The sequence below is a fragment of the Harpia harpyja genome, chromosome 12, assembly GCF_026419915.1.
Source record: "Harpia harpyja isolate bHarHar1 chromosome 12, bHarHar1 primary haplotype, whole genome shotgun sequence".
In the NCBI taxonomy this organism is placed as follows: Eukaryota; Metazoa; Chordata; class Aves; order Accipitriformes; family Accipitridae; genus Harpia; species Harpia harpyja.
Window position 1 is genome coordinate 21,857,417 of NC_068951.1, and position 23,715 is coordinate 21,881,131.

Consider the following 23,715-nt stretch of genomic DNA (forward strand, 5'->3'; position numbering starts at 1 on the left):
CTTTCAAAATGTCATTTATAATATGATTTTCACTAGACTTAAGTAAACTGCTCTGAGTAAGGGGTGGAGTCTTGTTACACAGACCAGACAATGAATTGTGATTCAGACAGTATCAGAATTCATTTCTCAGTTCAATCCTTCTTGCAAGGTAAAGAAATAAGTTACCGGACTATAACATACGACTTAAACAGAAGTACCAATTGATCTCACATTACCTTTCTACTCCTTGCACAGCTGGGCAGCAGAAGCAGTTATAAAATTACAGTGAGAAAAGCCAATTCAAATCCCTTTTTAACCCTTTATTTCTAGTCCTGTGGGAGCAACAAAATAATTTTACAGTTACAATAGAGACAGCCCTCAGAGCCGGTTGTGTAATTCTTCCTCATTAAAGTCAAAGTATTCTCACAGTATATGCTCAGTATGTAGTTGCTTCTTTTACTGCACAATGGTATCAGTGGGTTACCAGATTCTCTCCGCCTCCCTTGCTCCCAATTTGACAGCCAAATTCCTTTTACTATTATTTTCTGTTCAGGTTCCTACTGAACCACATCCCTAGGAACTTCTCTGTCAAGTTCCAGTAAACTATGATTCCCTTCCAACCTCTTCCAGAAACATTTGTGTATATTTTAGCTGCCAGATGCAAAAAAAAAAAAAAAGAAAAAGCCTCAGCAACTAAGTAGTTGATCAAGCTTAGAATTCAATGCTGAGAAGTGCTGTCAAGCTGAGAAGTTCAATGCTTACAAGCTACTGAGAAGTAGCTTTTCTGATCCTTGCTTAAGTTCCTGATGTTACCCACCTTTCTCCTTTGTTGTCAAAACTTTCTAGCCTGCTGACATCTAGCTTTTCTGATCTCCTTTATGAGGAAATTATTTTGCTAGGGGAGATAAGTTGTACCTCTTAGTGAAGACGGATAATGAATAATTAACGTTTCATCTTTTCTCCAGTTTCACCCTGCTGTCAAAACTGCTAGCTGTAACACTTCTTCATATTAAAACACAATGTATCATAAAAGCATGAAATTTGAACATAAATGTTTCCTCTCGGTTCCAAAATTGTTAAGCATACTCTTTCACAAGACTCAGCCTGTTCCATGAATATGATCCTAAAACTGCTTATAAAACTTTCCGTTTATTTGCATGAATGCTCATTATGATACTTGTTTACGTACTGAGTCAAAGGAAAAGGTAATGCTAGAATTTCTATATTGAATATGCCATGAAAGCCTCATATTGAATGATAAATAAACAATATTAAAATAAAGCCAGATGTAAAGTGACAGCATATCTATAGTGAGTGTTAAAAATCTTTCTTCCTTTTCACAGTAAAACACCGTGTGTGTGTGGTCCTAACAACACCTTACTGACCTGTTTTTTGCAGGTGATCTCTAGCCAGCTCAAATAAACGCATATGCATGTTTGTGATGGGGTTAAAGGAGCCACAAGCTAGAAGAATGAGAGGTGTCCTGCTCATCATTCTGACATCAAAATATTAAAACACCACCCTAAAAAAAAAAAAAAATTTATTAAAAGAAAAGACAAACTTGACAAAGAGCATTCTGCCCCTTGTTCCTCAAACTAAAAGGAGCACTGTTTTCAGAACTGTCTGTTCCTGGAATGCTAGTAAAGTATCAGAAGATCAGTCCTCTGTATCATCACAGCATACAGGAAGTACTAGCTCAGAAACATACGTGTTCTTTGATATTAATTAGAAGAGCATCAGCAAATTCTGTTTCCCCACATACAGAGAGGGCTAAAAAGTATTTCTAGAAATTCATATTGTTGCTATTACTAAAAACTGTCAGATTTTTTACAGGTTTTTTATTTTTAACCCGCTTTTGTCAGAAAACAAGGTTTCATTCTGTCTGTCAACCCTCTATTAATAACTTTGTTACCTGTAGGCCTGCTACAAAAGCAGATTTTTTTTTTTTTAGGTAAGTTCTTACAATGGACCTTTACAACATATGACAAAACCCCACATGCAACACCCACACCTACAAGTCTGACTTACTTCCTTAGAGGAAGCCAGCCAGCAAACACTTCTAGCCAGATTATCAGCAACTGCCTGTACCGTTTTTTTGTTGGATGGCAGAGCAAGTGATGGTGGATCAACAACAGGGAACAGCAGGGAGGAGAAACTATAGATGTTACAGGAAAACACTGGGGACATTAAAAAGCTATGAATAGTGTGAATGGGTGGGGAGCAATGCTGTTAGGAACCTTGCAGGTGCATTTACAAACAACCCTTACGTAATTTAGTTAAAATGTCAATCATCTCAATAAAAACGCAGCAGAAATCAGTTTAAGTTAGTCACTGTGCTTGGAGCTACTTATTTGCATAGCTCTTTTTACAAGTGATCCAGAATATATGGGGCATGATAAAAACAGTTGTGTCCCACATACTTATCTGTGAATCTGATTTTTAGATGGGCCTCTCTTCTTTTCCTAGGATTTGAAATCCCTACAATGCTCACACCCATATAATCATACATACATCATTCTCTTCCCTTCCCCTGGCCTCCAGCCCTCTCCATCAAGTGCAACAGTCTTCCTGCAGAAGACACTTGCATCCCAAACTTCAGAAGTCAGTCTTGGGTTAACAGACCAAATCCAGTACGGATTCTGTGCTCTGTTTAGCCAAATCCTATTCTCCATCTGCAGTGTACCAAAGCACTGTAGCTCAGAGCCTACCTCTTGCTGTTTCCAGTCCTTATATTCCCTTATTTTTTTTCCCATTTCTTACTTAGAAAAATTTAACAATAATAGTTAAATCAATGTCAAGTTGATGTTTTATAGCTGCCAACTTTATCAGTTCATTTACAGAGGATTTATAATGTTACGACTGTACCATTTAACAGCATTGAGTGCACCTAGCAACAAGTTTTAATATTTCCACTTGTGACACGTTGGCAGCTGGCAAATATTTTATAAAGAAAATTCTTTGAAGCATATGTGCTACCTGTACCTTGACCATCTAGTACTGAATATACAGATAAAGATTCTTTTATAATGTTTTCATTTTACTTTACTGATTTCTCGTACCTCCCACCATACTAAGGGAGCTATACTGGGGGAGAAAAGACTCACTGGCTGTAGAACCATTGAAAGTTAGCGACAATTTTATGGTCTACAATTATAGCAGTCTGTCCTGGTTTCAGCTGGGATAGAGTTAACTGTCTTCCTAGTAGCTGGTACAGTGCTATGCTTTGAGTTCAGTATGCAAAGAATGTTGATAACACTGATGTTTTCAGTTGTTGCTCAGTAGTGTTTAGACTAATGTCAAGGATTTTTCAGCTTCTCATGCCCAGCCAGCGAGAAAGCTGGAGGGGCACAAGAAGTTGGCATAGGACACAGCCAGGGCACCTGATCCAAACTGGCCAACGGGGTATTCCATACCATGGGACGTCCCATCTAGTATAGGAATGGGGAAGTGGGGGGGCAGGGATTCGCCGCTCGGGGGACTGGCTGGGTGTCGGTCGGCGGGTGGTGAGCAATTGCACTGCGCATCATTTGTACATTCCAATCCTTTCATTATTGCTGTTGTCATTTTATTAGTGTTATCATTATCATTATTAGTTTCTTCTTTTCTGTTCTATTAAACCGTTCTTATCTCAACCCACGGGTTTTGCTTCTTTTCCCGATTTTCTCCCCCATCCCACTGGGTGGGGGGGGAGTGAGTGAGCGGCTGCGTGGTGTTTAGTTGCTGGCTGGGGTTAAACCACGACACAGTCGTAGAAAGCACATTTCACAGCACTCTCTCTCTCTCCTCTGATTTACTATCCCTGTACAGACACTAACAAACTCATATGTGAAAACTGTGTGCAAACTTCACAGGTTCTTTATTCAGAGAAATCAAACTCCAAGTGTTCTTTTGTTCAATATCAGCAATTTTGTAAATGTATCTTCATTGCATGGGGAGAGGTCTTTTTGCCTTGAAACAGGTAGCAAAACAGTAGTACCTGTAATTAACTGAAAAAGAAATCATTGCAAGACCATCTAAGTGTTCTCCTATAGTCCCAACTTTTTGTAGATAAATTCTGTTGCCACAGATTAGTCAATGCTGAACTCTCAATGACAAATCAGTTACTTCCAGACTAAGAATTTTCTAGAAACAGAAACTTTTTACAGTCATAACTACAATGATGTTGCTCAGCATTCAGCCCTGCAAACAGGCTTATACAATCTTATATGACAACCTAAACCCAATGACACAGTCATATAACCTTACCCAACCGCCAAGCAGTATCAGTCAGCACCTCACTAAAACAAGTATGTGTTCAGGGGGAAAAACACATACTCATTCCTCCCTATTACATGTTATCAATAGCATCTCTAGCTCTTACATCTGCTAGTTGATGGCTCTGATATGCTCTCTTCTGTTCTGATGAAGTGTAGTTTAAATTTCCTTTGCTATTCTTTTCTTTGCCATCTTGAAAGTTATAAACTGAATGTTTTCTTTTGGTTTTTAAAAAAGCTTTTAATTCTATAGATGTCTCTTATTTCTCACCTGAAACAGATGTGTTGGATGGTTTGATTGCAGCTCTTATTCATTTATACCTCGGAGATTCTAGGGAAACACTTCAACCTGTGGTTCTTAATGATAACCAGACAGTACTGCTAATGGAAACTCTAAAACCAAACCAAACCAACAACAACAAAAAAGACAAAAAGAAAAAAAAATTCAAACCAAGAATGTACTAATAGTAAACATGTAGTAAAGAAGCATTTCAAAAGATGTTTTTATACATATATACACCCCCCACCATATATAAGAAATATCTATATATGTAAATAAAAATCAAAACAGTAGCATTTTTATTCCTATTTTCCCCGATATAGTGTATCCTAAACTTATTCAATGGGTATAATACAACTTTTAAGATTTTAAACAAAACTTTCTGATCAGCTGCTATCTTGGCTGGTATTAAGTAACTGTTTAAAGTCATTAGAACACCACCCAGAATAACAGAAAAAAACGAGTTGACTGATTTTTTCAGCTAAGCTCTCTTGAGAAATCAGAGAGAAAACTTTAAACACAGAACTTTAAACAGGGGAGAAAGCTTCTTGACCTGTTCATCTTATGTGACGCAGTGGTAGTCACACTTCCTTTAAGTGCTACAGCATCCCAGCGTTCCTACAATTACAGGCTTCTACAAACATTCAGTTCAAAGTCATACACATTTTACCTACACACATGAAGCAGACTGTCCTTAACTAGTTTCACCAACTGAATGCAAATTACAAACAAGAAGGTGACCATGCTGTTATCAGGCATTTACTGAGTGTGCACATTGTGCCAGGGGAATACATTTCTATTTCATGTTTTCCATAAAAATAAGCCAATAAGCCAGTCCTGAATACTTAATAAATTGTCTTTCTTGCTAAATGGCCTACAGACCAAGAAAGCAGTAGTTTCTGCATCAGTTTAAATATGCTAATACCAATTTGCACCTATTAGTTGCTATATGTTTGCAAAAAGTCACACAAGTGTAACATCAATAATGTACTTTGTTAAATAAATAATCTGTGATTAATTTGTCCCCTTGCAATTGTCCCTATACAATGCATATTCCATTAATGGCACCCCATAAAACAGAAGTGTTTCCTCCTATTGCTGCTCCCAAGTCTAGCTAAAATATGAAGTACTTTTGAAGAAGTTGTGCATGGATAATTCAACTGTTAATCCAGTCTTGTTGCAAGGCTGTAAAAAGAAATTCCAATTAAGTCAAACATGTATCTTGATCTCCAACAGGAAAGGAGAATTAAAAATGGACAACGCACATAGACTGGGATGGGAAGAAAGGCCAGAGTTTGACATCTAAAAGAGGGTTGCAACCAAGAAAGCAAATTTTCTCTCTGGGTTTTCCTCAGTACCCAACTTTTAGGAGTGTTGCAATGTAATGATGTTATCAATCAGCAGAAACAGCAATTATTCAGCACTTCTAGAATTCAGGTCCTGAATCTCTGCATTTCCACTTCCACAACTGTGAAATCACAACTAATGTTCAACTATTTCAGAGACTGCACCTGGCTTCACACATACCTTAATTGAAGTGACCACACCTGTAGATACCTTCTTCATGTTGTCTTCTCCCTAATTCTCCCTATTACATCTGTGACAAACTACTGCTTTTATGTATAAGCTACATACATGCAAGTGCTCCATAATCATTCAATGGTCATCTCAAGAATCCTCTGAGGGTGATTAATTCTACAAAGCAATCACTTTTGTACTTACGATCACTCTTGCATCAAAATATTCTACCTACCCAGGAAGTGAAAGGAAGAGAAAAAGCTAGATATAAACAGGCAGTATTTATTTTGAAGAAATTCCAATACTGGTATCACCCCTATTTTAATAAACTTACTATAGGCATTACAAGGAACAATGCATTGTTACGCATGTGTGATTTTAGGACCTTTTCTGTCCTACCCAACAGCACTGTGTACCTTCCCAATGTATTTAGACATTGATTAAGCACAGGTTCCAGAGAAGGAATGCAACCAAAACATCCAAGAACAGGCACTTTGTTTCACATCATTTTCTCAGCATTCTCTTATTGAGTTTATAAAGTGGTATTGTTAACAAATCAAATTTGTTATAGGAAAAAAGCCAACCTTTTTTTTTTTACAGTCTCTCTCATTAGTACTAATCAGTAATTTCAGATGTTAGTGCTAAAAGAGACAAAGCCCCACAACTCTGCATTTACTGCAACTGCGAAACTCTTACTCAAGAAGCAGAAATAGTAAATTGTATGGTAACATTTTATGTTGATTAGGTATTCACTACCTGGCAAACCAGTTTCAAATCCTCAGTTTCTTGAGAGAAGGGGCAGAAAATCATTGAAAAGTTGCATCTATACTCTCCTACCCATCCCCCTCTGCCCCCAACTACTGTACCTCTGAACTATCTTCATATGACTTAAGTGATTTGCTGCTGCCTTGCTTAAAAACGGCAAGATTTTAGCAGAGTCCGCTCTGCTATTCAAGTGTTTGCTGCATCAGTACCATGTCTATGTGTGCACCTCAAAGGATCAAATTAAATTCAAAGCATCTGAAATCCCACTAGAAGAAAAAAACAACTGTATTTCAGAATTCTAAAGAAAATACTTACAGTGAGTTAGTGAAAAAAGTTTGGTAAAGCAAGAGACACAGATGCAGATTGAGCTATGAAAGCATTTTTTGATTGATGTGATTAATATTTTTAATAATTGCCTGTGATATTTCTACAGCAAGATTGCACCTTCTACTTTCAACTAGTTTAAAAGCATTTAACAGAAACCTTAGGAACAAGTCAGTTAACATCACTATCATCAAGCAGTATTAGTAAGATTTGTATGCTTATTTTAAGAGTATAATTGACTTATTTTTTTAAATGTAATTATGGTTTTAAAAAGAAACAACCATGTTTGATTTTTGCAGGACAAGTCAGTAAGCTCCGTAAACACATCTCCCGTTAGTTCAGCTTTTCTCCTGACATGACAGACACTGCCTTCTGTTGTACTTCTAATCAGTAAAAGATAACACATCTTTTGTCATCTTTGTTGTCTGTCTTCAAAATTCATAAATAATGGAAGCAAGAGAAAGCACAGCTCTGACCAGAGACTGTGAAGGTTTGCTGCTTTGGAACATTGTAGGTATTGTTTTTAATGATGAAAGAGATGACTTAAAGAATAAGGTTTGAAGGAGACAAGTTACAGAATGTTCCCATTTCATGCAATAACTATGTACGGCTCCTTCTGGTGAGTGCTTCTGTGTGCTCTGCCCTGGGCATGTGTATCAACAGCCTTGGCCAAGCAGGTGTCTTTTTGTAAATGTCAGTTACCTTATGTGAGTGTCTGCAGTTTAGAAAGCTTTCAACAATATGGTACATCAAGTGGCTATACATAAAAGGGCAGATACCGTCAAATGAAGAGACCACACTTAAGCTATATAAAAAAGGTTTTATGATGGAAAAATCATTATAATTTTCATTAGAAAATTCCTGCAAGTTCTTTTTCTGTTGCCTATATTCCTACAATACATCAATAACAGATGACATTACAGATGACCACAGTTAAGTTCTGCTGAAAGTCAGTAATTAGAGCCATATCTGATTAATTATCAGAAGCACAATGGAGTGCTGAGCAGTGTAGTCTGATTTATGAGCTGTTAAATTAGTAAACTGGAGGACAAGACACTGATACGTGCATGGTATGAGGCAGACACACCCTTGAGGTAAAATTTCTGCAAAGAGCAGAAGTAGACTGAATCCTAGCACAGGATAAAAGTGTTATCTCCTCCTGTGAGGGTGAATCTAGACTAATTTAGATAAAATTTAGATATGAACAATTTCGAAGCTGCCCACATCCCTTCTTTTACTGGGCCACATCATTACCTCATATAAATTCATGTAGCTGCACTGAGCCCAGCTGAGTTATACCAGGTGACATTAAGGATGTTACGCTTACAAGACACATTTTCAAAGTCAGAAAATAAAATGTGCATTTTAGTAGCTGACCCAAATCATAGCAAACCACAGCACACAAATATCCCTTAAAAATATGACAGGGTATCAGATTTTCTCATGCTGTTACTAATGAGAGTCACTGCCATAACAAAAGTTACTCCAGTCAGTAAGTTCCCAGCATGTGCTGTCACTGAAATCAATCCTCCGCAACAGTGACTGTATAACCCCACCTTTCACTTTAATAATGAACATAACATAAGTATCTGGGTGAGAGAAAAAATGAAAAATGTATAATCTAGGGTGGTATTTTATTTGTTCATCAAAAAGTTACTCACCCCAGCCAAGAAGAATTTTACAAGGTGCACATAAATATTACACATAGCCTAATATGACACTCTAATCCTCTAAAATAGCTTTTTCAGGGCCACATGATGGATCATATTATTGTTAAATTCCAGTGACTCAGGTGCACTTCATTTCTTTGACTTTCATTGGAAAGCCATTAACAAAGTGTATGATACGATACATGATTTTCTATCAGATTCAGCGTATCAGAAGTATGAAGTTGCCCCTTCCAATTCCCACGCCAGACTTTCAGTCAGAAAATGCAAGTCCCATCACAGTTTCTAAATCAGCTTCAAAGAAACCCCCAAATCTAATCACCTCCAAGCTCACTGCAGTCTTCACCAGAGCAGCAGCTTATACAACCTTATAAAAATCATCCAGGCTTTTTTACAGGTATCTGTGAAAATGGCCCAAAGCACAACAAATACTGTCTTTAGTAATGCATAGCATTCTTTTGCTTAAGGTAGAAGATTGGCTTAATTTTGGGGTACTCACCATTTTTTCCTCCAGCTTTGTCCAGGCAGCAATTTTCCCAGCAAATGGTAGTGACCAAAAAGCTACCCACAGAAAAGTTACCTCGCAGAAAACTGCAGTATGTCTGTGGCCCAAATTCCAAGTGCCTTGGCAGCTAACAGAGAAAGTAGCCTCAGCAGAATTGTTTCTTCCTCTCCTGAGATTAGAATCCTTCAAATCACAGTATGATACTTCACTCTTGCAGTTTCTTTATTTCAGGCTATATCAGTGGGGAGATTCCCTTTCCCAGAAGGGCCAAAAAGACCTCGTCATCAGTTACATCTCTGGAATCAACTTAAAACATGATTTACACTTGTTTTGTCCTTTTAACGATTTTTTTTCTTCCAAATAAAAACTAGTTCTCTGCTTTTAATTTCCATTCCCAACCATTTCTGCTCCATTGCTAAAAAGAAACTACAGCTGAAAGGCACTAAACAAGAAAATTCACCATAAAAACTTCATAGGGACAAAGCATGAAAAATTACTTAATAAAATGGCCACAGGACTCATACAGTCTGAAACACATGCTAAAATTGAATCTCCAGATAATAATGAACATGGTATTGCCTTAACTGATTTTCAAGTGCAAAAAATTTGAGCAGAGTAATTCCTTAGCACAACCTTAAAAAACAATGGTATTCTCAACACACACAAAACAGTGCCAGTGAATTCAAGTCAACTACAACATAATTTTTTAAGCCTGTGAGTTGTTGCAGGTTTATAACTAGAATTACACAGCGGGACACAAAAGTGTCCGGTCTCCAGCGTCTAGCCGATAAGATGTCCACAGAGATACTCCCATGATAGTATTCTGCAGGATATATTTTTCTTAATATTCTTAATCTGGACCCTCATCCTGCAAAATAATCATGCTTACAGGCTGCCTATTGCCTGAACAGCAATATGGAACTCAACAACTTGGCAACATGGAATTCAGAAACCACCACTCATGCACATCAACAGTAAACTCCCATATTGTTAACATGCCTACATATACGTGTGTTTACTAAATATTTTGAGGTTGTCAGATTTATCTGTTGTCCTTAAACAGTAAAAATGTAAAGACAAACCACAGCATAACGCTCTTATGTTCTTTCTCTGTATTCTCTGGGAAAATCATGGGAAAATCATGGAATAATCCCCATATTGTAAAAAAGGCATTTCATTCTAACTGCCCATAAAACATACAGCAACACTTAGACACAGAGCTCTGTAGCAGTTTCATGTGGTTACAAAGCCAATGATACCACACTAATGCAGAACTATGCAGAAAATAAGTAAAAAAAGACCAGCTTAGCAAACTACACACATTCAGTGTTTGCTGGGTAATGCAGGATCTCAGCATGCATTACACAACAGCAGTCCCTGCACCTTTTTGTAGCATTTCAACAAGGTCAGGAGAATACAATCAGCTCCTGGCATCTTCTTGTATTCACTGCAGTATGATCTTTATAATTACTTATCCAATAATCTCTAGTGATCTCTCAACATCTAACACTCAACTCCTATTCCTTATGCCCTTACCACACTAATGAATAAGCTTTTTCTTCTTCTACAGTTGTATAAACTATTCTAAGTAACCAGTAGTCATCCTTCTATTTGCATGTATGAGCCAGTCATTCACAAAAAACAATATATTGATTTCTAGAAAAAGAGGATACATGCAGAACTGCAACCTAGGGTGGCTGTTTTTAAGCAAACAAACTGCTGATTTAGTGAAAGCACCAAATTGTCTGTCAAAACAAACTCTTACCAAAACTTCAAGAGTTCCTTTTGAGAAGCCATTCAAAGTGATTTTTCGTCTATCAACATCTTTGCAATTTTCTTACAATTAGCAAAATACATTTAGCAGAACCTAAGGCAAATCTCGTAATAGAAATACAGCTTGCGCACAAATGGTAGATATTTAAGTGGTAAAGAATGCATCTTCAATCACTGAAATCTGTTCTTACAAAGCTGGCTTTAAAAGGTAGCAAACTAATGAAACTCCTAAAAGTACTACTGCAGAACACTCAGATACAAAATATTGCACATATAGCAACCACAGGGTAATGCAGGATTTCCAGAACATCCAGCAAGACCAAAGTTAGAACATTGTCCTGGTTTAATCAGGACAAACATCAACATCCATAATCCCACTGCTTACTTTTCTGTTTCAAAAAAGGGGTAACTATTTGCTGTCTACTGTGTTAGGAGCAACTAATTCCTGACACTGTTTCTGTAGTTAGGAAAGAACATCTCACTGGCTCTACAGTTACATGGAAGAGGTCTTCCAGCAAAGTAAAGAAAATAAAATTAAAAACTTGACTAAGAAGGCTATCTTTCTATGCGTCAAGGTTTACCTGACCACCTCCAGGAACCAGGAAGGAATTCTTCTGCAATATATAGAACTGCTCAGTCTGTTAACTGCATGATAGGTCTCATTTTCCTCTGAAACTTCATCTTTTAGTTACTGCCAGAGGCAAGAAACCCAACTCAACAGCTGAGGTTAACAATGAATATATAAAGCTGCTGTTTGAAACAACACGTCCTCCTGCACCAATTCAGTAGCATGCAGGTTTCCCTAAGTGTAGCATACTTGACAGTGAGGCTATTTGCAATTAAATTTTTAAGCCATCAAAATGAAAAGCATTATGTGCATTTCTTACACTAATATATGAATTTGCCTACTAACACTGAGGATTTTGCATAGTAATGAGGCAGTTTAAGTAAATGGCTCCTGGGCTGAAGAGTTCATATTGCTCGTTATCTTTCTATTTTAATTAAATGATCAATTTAGAATTCTACTTGCTTCATCTTGTACAACCAAAGAATTCAAGGAAATTATACAAACATGTACGTGCCCTGCCTATTGTCCAAGATGTTTTGCTTGCTCTTTAAGAATATCTCACCTGTACAGGGACTTCTATCTATCCAAAGAAAAAGGAAGTGAGATTCTGAAACAACTACAATGAAATTAGGTACCTAATTACAACTGCAATCACATTGCAACTATCACCCTAAACGTTTATAAGTTCTTATGATAATTGAAATAAACATTCATAACCATACAGTTATACCATCCTCAAAACTTTGACTGCACCTCCTCTGTTTTTTGGTGGCAGCCAACAAAATGCTGGCTGGGCATCATGAAGAAAATTACGGAGACCATCACACAGAGTACTGTTTTAGCACTACAGAAAACCTGGATGGGCTTGTGTTTTGACTACTATGAGCGGTTCTGGTGTCAGCTCAGGAAGGACAGTTCAAATGGTCAAGTGAATAGGCTACCACTATTCAAGAGAGGCAAAAAAGTGTCTGGGACTGTTTGGTTTGGAGAGGAGGAGCTTAGGGGAGGCTACAGCTGAGTTTTATAAAATGATGACGGCACGACATAAACTGAATGCAAAACTTCTCCCTGCAATACTAGATCTAGGGGGCAGTCAGTGAAAGCAACAAAACATTTTACAACAGGCAAAAGTGTACGCAGGGAGGACACACGCATGTACGGTGTCCCTAATGAAGCAGCTGTGGCTGGTGGCAGGGAATACAAGGGGAAGCAAGTGGCCAGGTTCGTTTTCCTAAATTGCATCTCCTCTCTCCTATTGCCCGAGACAGATCGCTCGGCTGTTAGTCTGACACAGTATGGCATTTCTTGTGTTTACGAAGATCTTCGTTATACTTTGTAAGCCTATATGGCTAATTTCTTAGTTTCTTCTTGTTATTGTTAAGAAAAATACACAATGCTTGGTGGGCAGAGGGCCTTCTACAGCATTTTTTGCACTAAATGAACACTATGGGGGGAAAAAAATATAGTTGTGAAGTTGGCTCTTGATGTTCAGGCAGCACTCCTTGTGGGCAACCGCTCTCTGCTACGGGCAGGGCAAACAGCTGGGGGTTAACAGCTTCACCCAGCCGATTTAATCTGCTACACCAGGTGCAGCAGTAGCTACTTAAACATTTTATGAATTAAGACCTTAGAAATCATCACTGCAATGAAATCTGACTTGTCTCATTACATTATTTTAAAAGGCAGAACCTCAAGGAGCTCAAACTCCCCTTTGACAGGACTGTCACCTATTGTGTCCTCAGTGCCCCCTCCCCCCCCGACTCCTCTGGGCTTCTCGAAGGTCATTTGGATCAGCCTCATGCTAATTAGCTTATCATAGCTACACTAAATTCTAAAATTTGCATTTCCAAAGTTAAAGGCATGAGGCTAATTTACTGCTAGAATCACACAATGTAACTAGACTTAAGTAGCAAATAATAATGCCTGAAAAATGAACTACCGCACATACTGTATTGCTACAAAGCTTAAAGAAAACAAACATCAGGGATCATGCATAAAACCAAACAACAGCTGTTGCACAAGGGAGGAAACAACCTCTTCAAGTGAAGTCGAGGAGAAAGATGAGCAAGTTACACAGTGAAAGCCAGAAAGATTAAAAAAATAAAAGCAAAACCCAAACCATATATCCTCTTGCCTTCTTTCACTCCCACTGGAACTAGAGTAGGTGTTCTGGGGAAAAAAGAAAAAAAATAATAAAAAGCTTTAATTTGCTGTTTTAAATAGACGTATATCTGGTCCTGGCTATACGCTGACGGTGTATTTGGCGTGGAGAGTACGGCAGACTTCAGCCCCTGGCTGTAAAGGCCTGGCTGTTTTTCCGCAGTGCCGTAGGGACAAGCCGGCGCTGCTGTCAAAGCGGACTCTGCCCGCCCCAGCCCCGCTCGTTTCCGTCCGCTCCCGCCGGTGAGGCGGCACGCCCCCGCTCCTCCACCAAACGCCCCGCCCTGCGCTCGGATCCCCCTTCCCCCTCCGCCGGGGACACGGGGCGGCCGCGCCCGCGAAGCCCCGGGTCGGGCCCTCGCCCTGCAGGGCGCTGCCGGGCTCAGGGCCCTGCGGGGAGGCGCCGCCGGGCTCCGGGCTCCCCGCCAGCCCCCAGCGGCCTTCGGAGGGACGAGGCCGGAGCGCTAGCGGCGCGGCGGCTGCCCGAGGGCCTCACCCGGCCTCGCCGCGTGGACGGGCGGCCCCGCGGGGCACGGCTCCGCGCCTGGACGCCGAGGGAAGGGCCGCGGCGCGGACGGCGGGCGCCGCTCGGGCAAGCAGCCACCCCGCCGGCTCCTTCCCGCCGCCCCCAGCCCCCGAGCCGCCGCCGCCTCCTCCCTCCCTTCCTTCCTTCCTTACTGCGGCTGGCGGGACGCCGGGGCCGGGCCAGCCTCTGCCCGGCCCGCTGCGGCCGTGCGGGACAAGCCGGGGTGGCGCTGCCGTTGCGGCGGCTGCCTTCCCCCCGCCCTCCTCCACCCCGCCCCAGCGCCGCTCGCCCTCGGGGCTGGCTCCGTACTGCCACCTGCTCCCGCCAGCGCTGCGCCTGGGACATCGCGATTTGTCCTTTACCAGGCACTCTTAGGCGTCCTCCTCTTGTTAGAGAGCGGGGAAACGTGATGGCTTAACTCCTCCGTTCACCTGAAGGTGACGTTCCAAACTTTTGGCTTCCTGCTGGTGTAGCTGTTTTTACGGATGGGCTCTGCGGCTCCAGGGTTGTGCTTGCAGGTTGGCGAGGTCGATTTGCAACCGAAAAGAGTTTGTGTGTTCTGGTGGCTTTCTCGGAGGCTTGGAGTAATGAAGCTCAGCTTTCTCTGTTTGATGAATAGCCTCACAGAGTCACCCTCTTCTCCATCAGCTGTTGTATTGCAAAATACACAAATGTCATAAAATGTGTGTTAAATAGAGTCTAGCAAAAAGTGAAGTCCAGAGAGTTTTAAGTCATTTGCTTATTCTCTTTAATTCTTAGGCAGTTTCTTGGGATATCAGAATGTCACCAGTTAGTTTTAGAATCTACCCAAAACCTCCCTATTTTTTGTAATGTTAAAGGGAAGCACAACTATTCTTGTCTGACATTGTGGTAAAAAATAAATAGGATCATGGATTGTATTTTTAAGCCTTATTGTGTGAAATGCGCATGCAAACGATAAAAACTTCACTGCTGCGTGGAGGCTGTGAGCTGTACTTCAGACCTTTGGTTGGCCTTGCCAAAGACTGGCCAAGGGATGGTTTCAGCATTTGGGTCTGGCTTGTGACTGGGCGCAGGGTATATACTTTTTAGGCATAACTTTAGAAAGTCTGAAATCATAAATTAGACTTCCAAGACAAGCCACAACCTTAAAAATAAAAAAGATCCAGTTAAGTATATAAGGTATCACGTCTTCTGCTTTTAAGCATATATAAATGTGGTTTTGGGTCTTTCTCCCTAATGCTGAATTTCTCGCACAAGCAGATGATCCCTGGAGCTGATACTTCAGAATGATAAAGTGACAGTGTGGGCAGTGCTGAAATTGTTTGCCTGCGTGTGGCTATGTATTTCTCCATGACATTTCCTTGCTCTTCTCTGGTCCTACCCTGTTCCCATGAAGTTTATTTTAGAATACAACTTAGAATTTAAGATGTTAGGGAAATACTATTGTTAGTGGTGGAGTGATTGTTTTCAACATTTAATCCAGGAAAAATGTTGGACAAAAAGACTACACAAACAATTTCTTACATGTAAGCAGCCCAGACTATAGGTGCTCGGGCTTTAAAATCCTATGGGATTATATAATGATGAAAAGCCAGATAGGCAGTTTTGAAATTAACTAACATGTATGTATAAATAATCTTTCTTATCAGGGGACAATGACTCCCCCAACCCCCTCTGAAAGAGAGAAGTCCGTTTTAGAAAACTTTATGAAGCTGACATCCTAGTGCATAATGGCTCATTTATTTTTGCTGACCAGGCTTACTAGACATATAAAGCTTATTCTGAAAAGGAGTTAACTAGAATTCAAATCTCCTTTTTGTAGACTTTTGAATTACTGTTATGTGTTTGGGGAATAAATAAGATTCCCTATAAAAGGAAACATTGTGCTTCATTTACAAAAAAGAAAACCAAAGATTAAATCTTGTGCATCAAGCTTGAAAACTGAGAGTGAGCATCTGAGTTGACACAAATTAATGTGGTTCCACTGATCTCAGTGGGAACTGTTCTATGCTAGCTGAGGTTCTGTTCTTCACCGTTTTTGTTGTAAACGGAATCATAGTTGTAGTAATAAGCATTTCTTGCTTCTTGCCTTTAAGCGTAAGCTTTCCATTTCACATTAGAGTTTTTAAGAAACTGTTTAATAAATAAAATGGTTTTTGAACTGAGTTGTATCTAGAATAATTTGCTAATGGTAAACAAACGGAGCAGTAGGTCTGATCCTAAACTGTGTTCTCCATTGAGCCCGCTTGAAGTGGATGAAATTGCAAATTGTGCCTGAAGTACAGTGATGTAAAAGAGATGATATGAGAAGAGGTGAGTATCAGACAAGAGAGTGTGCAAGAGATGAAGCACTGAGGTGCCACACTGCAAGGGAAGAACAAATGACCACAGAAAGTTCCAAGATGATTATGAAGCCTCAGGACCAGGCTATTCCCATGTGCCGCAAGTCAAACTGCCGAGGAAAACGACCGGCCTGGCTGAATGGGGAGCTTTTGCTAGGACTTAAGAAAAAAAGGAGAGTTTATCATCTCTGGAGAAAAGGGCAGGCAACTTGGGAGGAGTACAGGGATCTTGTTAGATCATACAGAGAGAAAATTAGAAAGGTGAAAGCTCAGCTAGAACTAAATCTGGCCACTAGTGTAAGGGACAACAAAAAATGTTTTTACAAATATGTTAACAGTAAAAAGAATCCCAGGAAGAATATCTATCCTTTAATGGATACAGAAGGGAACGTAGCAACCAGTGATGAGGAAAAGGCCGAGGTACTTAATGCCTTTTTTGCCTCAGTCTTTAATAGTGAGTCCAGTCATCCTCAGGGTACTCCACCTCATGAGCTGGAAGGTAAGGATGAAGAGCAGAACATACCCCCCTTAATCCAGGAGGAATTAGTTAGGGACCTGTTACGCCATCTGGACACTCACAAATCTATGGGACCTGATGGGATCCATCCAAGAGTACTGAGGGAACTGGCTGAGGTCCTTGCCAAGCCACTCTCTATCATCTATCAGCGTTCCTGGTCAACAGGAGAGGTCCCAGAGGACTGGAGGCTTGCCAATGTGACTCCCATTTATAAGAAGGGTCGGAGGGAGGATCCGAGGAACTACAGGCCTGTCAGCCTGACCTCGGTACCGGGAAAGATTATGGAACGGTTTGTCTTGAGAGCACTCACACGGCAGCTCCAGGATAAGAGGGGGATCAGGCCCAGTCAGCATGGGTTTACGAAAGGCAGGTCCTGCTTGACCAACCTGATCTCCTTCTATGACCAGGTGACCCGCCTAGTGGATGAGGGAAAGGCTGTCGATGTTATTTTCCTAGACTTCAGCAAGGCCTTTGACACTGTCTCTCATGGCATACTCCTTGAGAAGCTGGCGTCTTGTGGCCTGGATAAGTGCACTATTCACTGGGTGAAAAACTGGCTGGATGGCCGAGCCCAGAGGGTAGTGGTGAATGGGGTGAAATCCAGTTGGCGGCGGGTCACGAGTGGTGTTCCCCAGGGCTCGGTGTTGGGCCCTGTTCTGTTTAATATCTTTATTGATGATTTGGATGAGGGGATTGAGTGCACCCTCAGCAAGTTTGCAGACGACACCAAGTTGGGAGGCAGGGTCGATCTGCTTGAGGGTAGGGAGGCTCTACAAAGAGATCTGGACAGGCTGGATCGATGGGCTGAGGCCAATTGTATGAAGTTTAACACGGCCAAGTGTCGGGTCCTGCACTTCGGTCACGGCAACCCCATGCAGCGCTACAGGCTTGGGGAAGAGTGGCTGGAAAGCTGCCCGGCAGAGAAAGACCTGGGCGTGCTGGTTGACGGCCGGCTGGATATGAGCCAGCAGTGTGCCCAGGTGGCCAAGAAGGCCAATCGCATCCTAGCCTGTATCAGGAACAGTGTGGCCAGCAGGAACAGGGAGGTGGTTGTTCCCCTGTACTCGGCACTGGTGAGGCCGCACCTCAAGTCCTGTGTTCAGTTTTGGGCCCCTCACTACAGGAAAGACATTGAGCTGCTTGAGCGTGTCCAGAGAAGGGCAACCAAGTTGGTGAGGGGCCTTGAGCACAAGTCTTATGAGGAGTGGCTGAGGGATCTGGGGTTGTTCAGTCTAGAAAAGAGGAGGCTGAGGGGAGACCTTATCGCTCTCTACAACTCCCTGAAAGGGGGTTGTAGTGAGGTGGGTGCTGGTCTCTTCTGTCAGGTGGCTGGAGATAGGACAAGAGGAAATGGCCTCAAGTTGAGGCAAGGGACATTTAGGTTAGATATTAGGAAAAATTTTTTTACTGAGAGGGTTGTCAAACATTGGAATGGGCTGCCCAGGGAAGCGGTTGAGTCACCATCCCTGGAGGTATTAAAAAAGCAAGTGGATAGGGTACTCCAGGGCATGGTTTAGGGGGCATGGTTAATGGTTGGACTTGACGATCTTGAAGGTCTTTTCCAACCGAAATGATTCTATGATTCTATGAAAGATGAACTAATTAAAACCTGTCTTCTAGCAATTAAATTTAGACAAAGTTACCACTACAAAATCATGTAACGTTCTGACAATTACCTAAAGATAATGGCAATCACTGGACCAGCTTCTGCTCTTTATCATAAGTAGTCTTATTTTCATGGGTTCCGATTCTGGGCTGGTTCCAGCGGGAGTTTGGAGCAACAATACTATTCTATTACTCTTCTATTACTATTAAGTAAAACGTAAATTAGAATACCCATGTCAAGTTGTAAAACTATGAGTATGAAATTCCAAGCCAAAGTTGTTCCAGATGCTATGGATCGGTAGTTGTACAGAAATTTGGCATTTGCTGCAGTTCTTGAGACACAAAGCTCCCAGGGCCTTATATAAGTTATGCATATCAAGGCTGTAGATTTAGGCCTTGTAATTGTAAAATCTGCCAAAACAGCAGCACGGCAAGTCAGCATAATCTTTTAGTTCTTGGCATCTGGCCTTTACTGATGCGTAGTTAAGATCTGAAAAAAATTCCGTTGGGAGGAGATGGAGAAGGGAAACGTGAGAGAAGTGTTCATTAACCTTGACCCTCCATAACAGAATTGGAAAGCATTAGCTTGAAGTCTTGGCTTGGACAATGAGGTGATCATTCACTCCGCTTAATCTATGAAGCAAATGCAGAAGCTTTTATTTTTAAATTACTTAAATGCTGCAGTTACGGTTAGTTTGAACATTAAATCAAATATTACAAATATGGGTGGACAAGAAAATGTTAACTTCCTGCAAACGAAAATCATTCAGTTGCTTGATTGCTATTAGAATTAAAGGCAAACATTAGCAAATCAGTTATTACTGAGGTGAGCAGTAGAAATCAAAATGCTAAAATGCAGTATGGAAACAAAGCAAAGCAGGCTCCAGTGTGCTATATTCCTCTGAAGCTGCAGAAGATAAATGAGCAGAGGTAGAGACAGGGCAGAATACAAAGCTTTATTTGAAAGCTAAGAAAAAAACCCCCAACTTAAAAGGGCTCAAATAACAATCATAAAACTTTTTAACTTGGCTGCAAGGAAGACTTATCTAGAAGGTAAAATACAAACACTGAAAGGCAGATAAATAAAATTTTCTCGCTTGTTTTAGACTCCATGATGATCAAAGCAGTTTTTTGTCACAAGTGAACAGAATGGAATGTTTTGTTCATTTCTTTCTTTCTCTCTTTTATTAGAGAGTCTGTCACGCATGCATTTTTAATTGTTTTAGGTTTTTCCCCTCTCTCTCTCCTTAATCCTCCACTGTTTGTAAAATTCTTTCAATATATATCAATTGTATCTTGGTAGGCATTGTCTTCCATTTGTTTTGTCTTTTCCTTTTGGTCACTGATTTTACTTGCTTGTATTTTGAATGTTAGTGAAGAAAAAATAGCTCGTTTTGTTTGCATAATGTTTTGGATAACATTCCGTATTATCTTTCCAGCATAGTGAGTGGTATTATTGGTTGATAAAATCTCAGCATTAGGGTTATGTTTGGTAATTTAATGACTCTTAAAAAAATTGTGCAGGGTTGTATCTTGAAGTAACAAAACCAACATACATGCAGTCTGAGAGAATTTTTGTAAGATCATTTAAAAATCAGTTTTTTAATATAAGAAACTTGGCAGTGTTTTTTTCAAGTGGATTTTAGAAAAGTATTTGGCACCTTGCTTTTCATTCTTAAACTCTTTGGGATATCTGTTGATGGATGTTAGCATGCTACTGTATTCTTCCTCTGTAACGTACAGAATTTTACCCGAGGGTATTTTTAATAATTGTGCTGGAAACCACAGCATCATTTCTGTCAAATGTCGGCTTTCCTATACCTAAAGCCTCTACATCATTGGAAGTTTGATGTTTAATAGTTCTGCTGAGCTGAAAGTGGGAGTAATACTGTTATCAAAAGGAAACCATTCCTGTTTTCCTGGTATGGCTCTGCTCTAATTCAGAAAGGACCGAGACAAAAAATACTGGTACTTTAATATGTTTCTGTGCAGCAAAGTTGCTGTACAGCAAAGGTGCTGTAATGTGCCCACTGTGGTACACGGGTAGACCAGCAGAACTAAAACTTCTCTCAGTGACGCGATCCAATATTGGCACGTGCTGGACCTCCACGTGTTGATGCAGCTGGACAGACGTCTCTGTGCTGCGTGGGGCAGTGGCCTCGCAAGAGAAGGAGGCAGCAGGAGCACTGCTGTGAGCAGAGCAGTACATGGGGAGGGCCAAGTCAGCAGACTCTCTAGAGCAGAAACTCCAGGAGTAAAAATGGTTGTAGTGAGAATACAGTATAAACTTTGCATCTGTTTACCAAGAATGAAATTGGATTGAAAAGAAACCTTTGCTTCTATACTCATAGATGACAGTAACTTACTTCTTTGCCTTCTTAGCCTGAACAGAACCTTTCTAACTTTACACTGGTATACGTGAGAGCAACAACAAAGCATTGGCCATTAAGATTCTGTTTAAAGTGCAGGGAACAGTCCTCTAATGACTGGAATAATTTTAATAAATTACTTATAGTTACAGTATAGCACTAGCAAAAATTGAAATGTATCATGGTGGCATATTTGTTCTGATAAAGTTTTTACTGCATAGTACTTGCTGATCTCTTGCACAGATAGGGCAGAGAGAAAAGAAAACAAGTCTAATACTGGAAAGCATATGGGTTTTCATAAAATTGGGTGTCTGACACAATTCCGTTCTACAAAGATACCAAGAGGATTTTGTGTTCTTTGAACACAGAACAAAGACTAATTTCAAAACCTTGAAGGTTTGTTGTGAAACAGAGCTGTCATCTTTTGGGGAACTCTGCAATTTTTAGAATAGCTTCTCCATAACACAGAGTTGTGTAACACAGAAAAATGGGTATAATACGTGGATTTCATTATTGCTTATCTGAGAGGAATTGCTGTAAAGGCTCATCATTTCCCCACTCTAAGTAATGGAGGTAATCCAGGCTTCGATTCCTGCTGCCATAGCCACATTGGTTTGCTGAAATGCTGAAGTTTATTGCTGTCGTCTGGGAGCAAACTACAGTTACAGGGTTTTTTCCCCACGTGACCACCTTTTCTTCTCCTCTCCCACTGATGTCAGGAGGAAATTGAGGGAGTTTGTGCTCGCTCATAACCGATCTAACGGTTAGTACACCAGGATTTTTGTGGACAAAGTGGTCAGTAGTGTGGTTTTTGTGTTTTGAGGAGGCATTGCAGTGTCATTCTTCCCACAAGAGAATTCCCTCTGTGCACACGTGGTGATGGTACTCATGCTCTTAGAAAGCTGTACAATTTCACCACGCAGTGGAAAGCATTACTCAGGCGATGGTCAGCTGCAGCCCCTTAATGTCACTCAGATGCCTGCCTTTCCTGTGTAGCTAATATTGCCAACCTTCTCAAGGGCTATTGATGCACAACATGGTTTTAATTAAAAAAAAAAGAAAATTAAATTTTTGCTCATATTTGTACACTTTTAAAAAACATGCAATATTGTACTTTAAAGCATCAAAATTAAATGTGATGTAGATACCACATTTTACCCATTTTTAAACATAGTTCTCTTTCTTGGTTTCTGTTATCTTTGTCAGGTAGGGTATTTCTCTCCCTCTCTCAGCCCTCACCAGTCTAGTTTTTAATGACTTGGCTAGAAGATTATTTAATCTGTTTTATATAAACTTTAAAATTATATGATGAGGCATAAATACAATGCTCAAAATCTTGATTTCAGTATAATTTGATATAAAGGATCTTTTACAAAGCAGTATTGTGCAGCGCAAAGCATCGAGGCTTTCATCCATCTTTATTGTTTCTCGTTTAGGCCCAGATCCACACTTAACATGCCAGATGGCAACTGCAGAGGAGTTTCAAGTTATAGCTGCAATAGATGAGAAGATAAGTGCCTCTTGAGAAAGGAAAAGCCAGATTGCATATTCCTTTCAATTGCACCTGATGACTTATAGCTAGTCGCTAATTGGCTTGTCGTACACAGGCAATTCAGAGTCTGACGGCAGTGCCTAACTTCATCTGTAGCTCTGTTCTTCCTGCAGAGATCACTGGTGAAATAAACCCTTGCAGAGAAGAATATTTTATATGACGCTCTGTGAAAAGCAGACCGAAGGGGTTTTTTTTCTTTTCATTACTGCTGTGTCAAGATTTTTTCCTTCAGGAGAGCCATAAAATCTTGTGTAACTGTCATTGTTAGTTATTACTGCAAAATAGAGTAGCTGACTATGATGAGCTAACAATTGACAATATATGCATATTAAAAAGAGACAGAAAACTATGATAAGTAGAGCTTGGTCTATTTTTCATTAAAGACATGAATGTTTTAATAGCTATCTTCATTTCCCACATATTTTTGAGTGCATTTTCATTTTAGTCCTGGGTGGGGCATTTGACAACTTATTTAGACTGCATGCAGAGAACCAAGAGAGCCAACTATGAAGAGCATAAAATAACTCATGAATGAGAAACTGCTGGTTTATTTTCACTACTTAAAAGCCATCAGCAGCTGAAATGTCTCTAGGGTCTTAGAACAGTGTTGTTGCTTGCCACTGTTGTTGATGAAAGACAGAATCTCTGTGTAACGGTACAGAGCATAGCCAACATTGTAATAAGCCCTTTAAAAGGTGAAGTATCCACTTAGAAAACAGCATCCCTTATGCAATGAAATGTCAGTAATTTTCCAGCTAATGCAGAACCTGCATTATCTCCCAAAGTCTTCACTTGAAAGCATTTTCCCTTTTATCGTTTTTCCTAGTTACATTTTGCTAAATGCAGTAGCAACTTAACAGAGTTATGTGCAAACACCCCCCCCCCAGTTTTCTGTGTTATAAATGAATATTAATTGCCCTGAAGAAAAATCAAGGAAAAACAGACTATGTAGTTAAGACCTTAATGTTCAGTGTCTTTGTTGCCCATGCATCTGTAATCACAGTCCCAACAAAAACAGAAATACAGGTGT

At 40.3% G+C, this 23,715-nt stretch overlaps 1 protein-coding gene across 5 annotated transcripts in view; it reads right to left on the reverse strand.

The window, feature by feature from the left end:
- Positions 1-15,125, reverse strand: part of NMNAT3 (nicotinamide nucleotide adenylyltransferase 3) — a 35,205-nt gene extending 20,080 nt beyond the window's left edge. Inside the window, exons 1-4 of one of the 5 annotated variants that reach the window (XM_052803603.1) lie at positions 14,681-15,122; positions 13,752-13,801; positions 4,504-4,625; positions 1,365-1,501 (exon numbers count right to left, since the gene is read on the reverse strand). In XM_052803603.1, the coding sequence (XP_052659563.1) occupies positions 1,365-1,473 (109 nt within the window). In that variant the 5' untranslated portion in view covers positions 1,474-1,501; positions 4,504-4,625; positions 13,752-13,801; positions 14,681-15,122. Of the gene's footprint in view, positions 1-1,364; positions 1,502-4,503; positions 7,427-13,751; positions 13,802-14,470; positions 14,504-14,680 lie in introns of those variants that run through there. The other 4 variants (XM_052803604.1, XM_052803606.1, XM_052803607.1 and 1 more) reach the window with 4 other exon arrangements.
- Positions 15,126-23,715: the final 8,590 nt, after the last annotated feature.